Below are 6,449 nucleotides of genomic sequence, written 5' to 3' on the forward strand. Positions count from 1 at the left end.
ACCGGTGGGTCACTGGTTGAACCGGTTAACCCGGTCCCACATAAGTAAAATGTATAAAATAGCTAAAAACTTAAAAATTAACAGTTAAAAAATATATCTCCAATAACATTTTAATAAACATTAAATCTCAAATCCTAAAAATAAGTAGTAATCCGAGAATAAACATAAAATTTAGTACTATTAGTCTATTACATGAACAACTCAATTTAACATAATGAAAATAACAATTCATGGATTATATCCAAGGAGTAACTTCAAAGTCTGGATATCTTTCTTCATCTGACAAATCTGGAGCTACATGTTGATTGGTTTCATTCTGATTTGCATTTTCCACAGAAGTATTATTAGCTTCACCATCATCTCGATCTTCTTCCAGATTCAATTCATCTAGCATTTCAATAATGTTTCACAAATCATAATCAATAATAAGGCAAAATATTTGGTTAAAGCATTACAAAATCATCCCTAACAACAACATACCCAAATCATCTAAAGCTGATTGAAGAGACATATTTGCAAGATCATTCCGTAAAGCATCAACTTCTTCAGGAGTTAAAAATGGTGGTGAATCTTCCATTATCCATTCCGAATGATCCTCAAATGCATCAAGACAAATTGGATCATAACTTTGCTTTCTCATTCGGTTCCTATGTTATCAATTAACTTGATTATTCTTATTATGACTAAAAATTTTAAATAATGCCTTCAAGAAAGAATAATAAAAAGTACCTTTGTTGTAGCCTTAAGTTGTAATGAACATAAACAAGATCATTAAGCTTTTGATGCTCTAACCGATTCCTTTTCTTTGAGTGAATGTGTTCAAAAATGCTCCAGTTACGCTCACAACCTGAAGAACTGCAAGTTTGACTCAAAACACGAATTGCTAACTTTTGCAGGTTTAGTACTCCACATCCATAAGATTCCCACCATTGATCTTAACATAAAAAGAAAACAATCACAATCATAAATATCAAATCTTAAACATATCACAATCATAAAAAACTAATTTTAATACAAAATTTACCAGGCATCACTGTGCTTCGCTCACGTATTGCAGACTGTCTCCCAAAGTATCCTTCAGCATTCTTAAAGATTCTCTTCTCACTTGTCAATTTAGTAATCAAATCAGCATTACCGTAAGCATATCTCTCAATCACATCTAATAGGCCAGAAATTGTTTCTTTGTGCTTGTCAAATTCTGCAGAATTAAATCGAAAAGCTGGATTTAACCAATAACCAGCAGCATGAAGGTTTCTTTTAAGTTGTAAATCCCAACGTGAATCTAAAATCTTCAAATAAGGTTCAACAACCCTCTTTCTTTTTTGAAACCTCTTCACCATGTCTTCCCTAGCCTTATACATAGCTTGATAAAGGAAACCCATTGCAGCTCTATCTTCACTATCCATAATACGCAATACATGAACAAGTGGCTCCGTAAGCTTAACAATATCAGTGCATTGATTCCAAAATTTAGAATCTAAGACTTGATCCACAAACTTTTTTGCTTTGGCTTCTTTAGAGTAAGCTGAACTTGTCTATTCTCTAGATGTCACCATAGCTCTCAATGCATTCTTTTGAGCCAAAATACTTTGCAAAGCAATAAAATTAGTGGCTAATCGAGTTGGAGCTGGACGAAGTATTTCTCGGCCGCCTGTGAACTGCCTCATCAAGTACAAAGGATGGCAGTGATTATAGATATACTTCGTAATCATTGAAGCTTGTGACACAGTTTCAGTCACTTCCACAAACTTTCCAATATCCTGCAACATCAGATTAATACAATGTGCCGCACAAGGAGACCAATCTCTGATTCCAACAACCTTCCAGCAGCAACGTAATTTGTAGCATTATCCGTCACTACATGTACAACATTCTCAAGACCAACAAATAACATAACATCCCTAAGCAACTTAAACAAAGCCTCAGCAGCTTTCGAGATATGAGAAGCATCAACTGACTTTAGGAAAACAGTTCCTTAAGGGCAATAAACCAAGAAATTAATTAAAGTACGCCTACAACGATCAGTCCATCCATCAGCCATGATAGTACATCCAGTTTGTTTTCAAATCACACAATAACCTTCAATCATCTTCTTTACATCTTCAACCAATTTACTCAACAAATAGCCACGAACTCTTTGGTAATTTGGCCCTTTATACCCTACACCCATATTTGCGATAGCATCGATCATCGGCTGATAATAAGCTGAATTAACCGCATTGAATGGAACAGAGGCATCCATCATCCATCTTGCAATAGCAATATCACACTTCTCCACAATTTCTTTGCTTTGGAGAACACTTTTAATACTTGGTTGAGCACTAGGTGTTGCTGCCGGTGGAAAAAAGGATTGTAGTCCCTTGAGTTATTTTCCAATTCCCTTTCTAGAGCTAGGTGCTGGAATTCTTGATGCTTGTTGTTGTCGCATCTCATTACGTTCAATCTCATCAAATTCCCTTTCAACGTCATCACAAGCACCATAACTTTCTGCATATTCTTCTTGAGTTTTCCTTTTCTTGGTCTGAAGATCTTCAATGTTTTGGGAGAATTGGTGTCTCACCGCAGCTGGCACCTTTCGACATGCCTCAATATCTCCACCTTTTCCAGCCAAATGATGCTTAACCCGGTTAATTCCTCCACCCTTAATATGCTTCTCGCAATAAATATATACCAGAGTAGTTTTTCCTTTATCCAAAACTTGTTTACAATGGCCCCATGCAGGATCAGTTTTTCCTCTGTTACTATTTTTTTGGGTTCCAATTGTTGGATCAGGAGTTGATCCTTGTTCCTGAGAAGTTGGTGTTGGTGTTTCTGATGGTGTATTTGATGAAGCCATCCTAAATTCCTAATCAACCAGGGTCCAGGACTAAATGAGTAACAATACACAACAACAATCCACTAACTACTAAGAATAATATCCAACAGCAACCAACAATTCACAATCAACAAACTGAAGTACTGAACAAAAATAAAACAGAAATCAAACATACCAAACATACCAAACAGCAATTCTCATCTGCCTACATACCAAAATCAAACAGAAATCAAACATACCAAACAACAATTCTCATCTGCCCACATACCAAAATCAAACAGAAATCAAACTATCAAACATTCAAACATATGTGAACCACCAATTAAAAAATTAACTTCAAAGTTCAAACATATGTAAACTATCAAACATGTTCTCATCTGCCCACATACCATAATCATTAATCAATTAACTTCAAAAAATTAAAAAATTAAAAATACTTACCTGCACAGCTGCACAGCTGGACCCTGAACCTAGAGGGATGGAGCGACGAGCGTCGAGCAGAGAAGAGGGAGACCTGGAGCGAGGAGCGACGAGGAGGCGACTTCAATGTTCAATCTTTGATGGATGGGGTGAGTCGCGCACTGCTCTGGATGCGGTGGTGAGGTGAGTGCCGCGTGGTTGAAGGCTTGAAGCTGACGGGCCGACGGGGCGACGAAGTTGCTGAAAGCCTGAAGCTGAAGCAGAGTAGGCGAGTAGCAGGGGATGGAGTCATGGCACCATGGTGATGGTGATGGTGGTCTCTCAACTCTCAACTCTCAAGTCTCAACTCAAACTGTTTGGGTATGGGAACTTACGAAGGGAAAGTGGGAAATAGGGGAATGGGATGGAGGCTAGGGTTACAAAACGCAGCAGCTCTGCGCTTTTTTTTTTTTTTTAAAGAAACGACGTCGTTTTCCATCGCAGAAAAAAAAATTTTCGAACCGGTCCGGGTTAAACGAAACCCGCCGGTTTACCGGTTCTGATAAAACCTGGCCGGTTCAATGCGGGTCTCGCCGGTTCAGTTCCTTCTTCGGTTCGATGACTCACCCGGACCGGTTATAGCACCGGTTCGCCGGTTTTCCGGTCCGACCGGCTGGGTCGGTCTGGTTCTGACAACACTGGTCATGACCATATGTGTTAGACTATACCCTTGTTGGCATTCTAACTAAGAATCGTACACTTTTGAATGATGATGATGTTATTTTGGATTGAAATTTCAATCATGTACTTGATCATTGTCTAGAATTACTAAGCACCAAATTGATTTAGAAATTGACTTTTTGTCTCTTATTTGGTACAATTTTTAACAAGTACATATTGAAGTTAGTGAATTGAATGGAATTGCTTGTTCATCATCATTTTTAAGTCAATATAATCACATCACAGGGTATTTGCTCCTTGTTAATGCTTAGCATTTGTTTGAGTTGACTTGACTTGATTCTTATCAAGACTTGTCACTTTTTGTAGCAAGCACCTTCCCATGTGATTATTTGATTATTCTTAAGGATGAATAGGTAATTCTCTTCATCATTACATTGGTTATTGTTTGTTGTGCTTTTTTATATCAATTTTGCTCTTTCACTTGCACAACCTCAATATCCAATAATTTCCACATTCAATTCACTCTTGTTGCGATTGCCTAAGCTTGCTTGTGTTTTAATTGATGCTCATCTCTTAGTTGCATCTTAGGCCATTTAGTTAAGGAACTCATGTTTACTTTTTTTTATTGTGTGGATACCACTTTAACCGGCCATTGTGTGTATTCCACACCACTATGCAAACTTCCTCAATTAGATGCTTATTTCCCTCCCCTTTACCTTTTTGTGCTACTTGCCTATGAGTTCTAATTATACTTTATTCATTCCTTTCGAGGATGAGACATGAAGGCAAGGAGCCGGGAGGGGAGGAGGACACCGAGGATGGAGACGCCAAGAATGCGTTGGACATTGGCGATTTCCACACAACCCGAGCCCCCGCATCCACCAACCGAAGGTGGAGCTCTTGAGAGGTAATCTCCCCAGATCCTGTTTGTGCACGGAGGACCATGCAATGCTTAAGTGTGGGGGAGGATTCGTCATTTCGGGGGCGTAAACTTTCTTTTCCGAACACTTCGCACTTTATTTTTTGTTTTTTTTCATTATATTCCTTGTAGATATTTGGAGTGTTTTTTATTGTTGCATTGCATTTTCTTCATAGTTTATATCTATTGCATTTTGCATTTTTTGCATGGTATATATTTTATAGATAGAAGTTGTGATTAGATGATGTGAATAGCATATGCCTAGTTATCTTGATCCTAATTGTTCATGTTAATTTTTGCTTGTTGAAAATTTGGAAACGAACTAGGAAATTTTGAAAAATTTGCATCCATCACAACATACATACATATAGGAAATAAGTTTTGATGAAAAACAACAAAATTTCCAAGAATTTTGCTTCAAGGGCATTCTATTGAATTGATTTGAAAATTATTTTCAAACTTGCTTGAATGATTTCCTTATGGAACATAGAAGAGTAAAGAACAAATACCTTGTGAGTTTTTGAGCTATAATGAGTGGTTACACATTTTAACCACTAATTTTGTTCATTGTCTGATATATCTCTTCTAGGATTGTGATCTTGGTTTTGCTTGATTCTTTATTTTCGATGATTGATGTTTTGAATTGCATTGAGTATGATTGAGGCCATCTTTGATAAAAGCTTACTTTACCCATATAGCCTTACCCTTGCATCTACCATTGTTAACTCCTTTTGAGCTTTATCTACCCTATTGTTCTTGATATTAGCACATCACAACCTTAAGCAGAAAACCATGATTTATCTCAGATTGTATCCTTGATTAGCTTAGGTTGAGGAGTGTGCTTCATTTAAGTGTGGGAGAATTTTGGGAAACATTGGTAGTAAATGAAATTGTCTGATTTTGGGTATTCATTGAAAATTTTGGAAAATGGGTGCATTCATGTATGAGCTATTGAACCATATGCATTGTCTCTTAAAAAAAATCATAAAAAGGGGACAAAATTTACCCAAAAGAGAAAAAAAATGAATAAGGAATGCATATGTGACGTAAATGAAAGAGCATACATGAATGTGTATAAAAAGTGAGAATAGGAAGGTTAGGTTGCGTATTCTTGTCATTGGATTAAGAAATGTTAAGTTGGATACTTAAACTAATCAAGGATTCAACCATTTTAGTCCACTTAGCCATATCTATCCCACCTTTACCCTAACCCCATTACAACCATAGGAAGTCCTCATGATAATTGTAGTCATGCATCACTTCTTGTTGATTGTTAGATGAAAAGTAATTCCTTGAAAGCATAATTAGGAAGAGAATTGAGTGATTGAAACCCTAGACACCGAGTGATTAGAGTGTATACACACCTAGTGAGGGTTCAATTACTCGATTCTATGTCTCCATACCTCTTATCATGTATTCTTGCAAGTTGCTTCATTTTGATGAGTTGAATCAATTCTTTAGATTTTGGTTGCAATGGATTATTTCCTTGCTTTGCCCTAATTGTCTATACTTGCTTGGGAATTTGATTGTTTGTTTTCACCAATTTCATATAGATACTATAGATAGATATATAGGTATAGATAGTATTTACATACTTATATGCATATAGATAGTTGCATTCAATAAGCTGATTAC

The 6,449-nt window shown here is 36.7% G+C and overlaps 1 protein-coding gene across 1 annotated transcript; it reads right to left on the reverse strand.

Annotated features, from left to right (window-relative positions):
* Window positions 1–235: 235 nt before the first annotated feature.
* On the reverse strand, window positions 236–3,527 carry LOC140180667 (uncharacterized). The gene is made up of 10 exons (XM_072221935.1): window positions 3,427–3,527; window positions 3,257–3,329; window positions 3,000–3,020; window positions 2,437–2,845; window positions 2,080–2,331; window positions 1,781–1,974; window positions 1,025–1,439; window positions 730–934; window positions 481–647; window positions 236–387 (listed from the first exon to the last, which is right to left on the reverse strand). The coding sequence occupies exons 1-10, from the start codon at window positions 3,525–3,527 to the stop codon at window positions 236–238; spliced, it is 1,989 nt and encodes a 662-aa protein (XP_072078036.1).
* Window positions 3,528–6,449: the final 2,922 nt, after the last annotated feature.

The sequence above is a fragment of the Arachis hypogaea genome, chromosome 17, assembly GCF_003086295.3.
Source record: "Arachis hypogaea cultivar Tifrunner chromosome 17, arahy.Tifrunner.gnm2.J5K5, whole genome shotgun sequence".
Classification (NCBI taxonomy): Eukaryota; Viridiplantae; Streptophyta; class Magnoliopsida; order Fabales; family Fabaceae; genus Arachis; species Arachis hypogaea.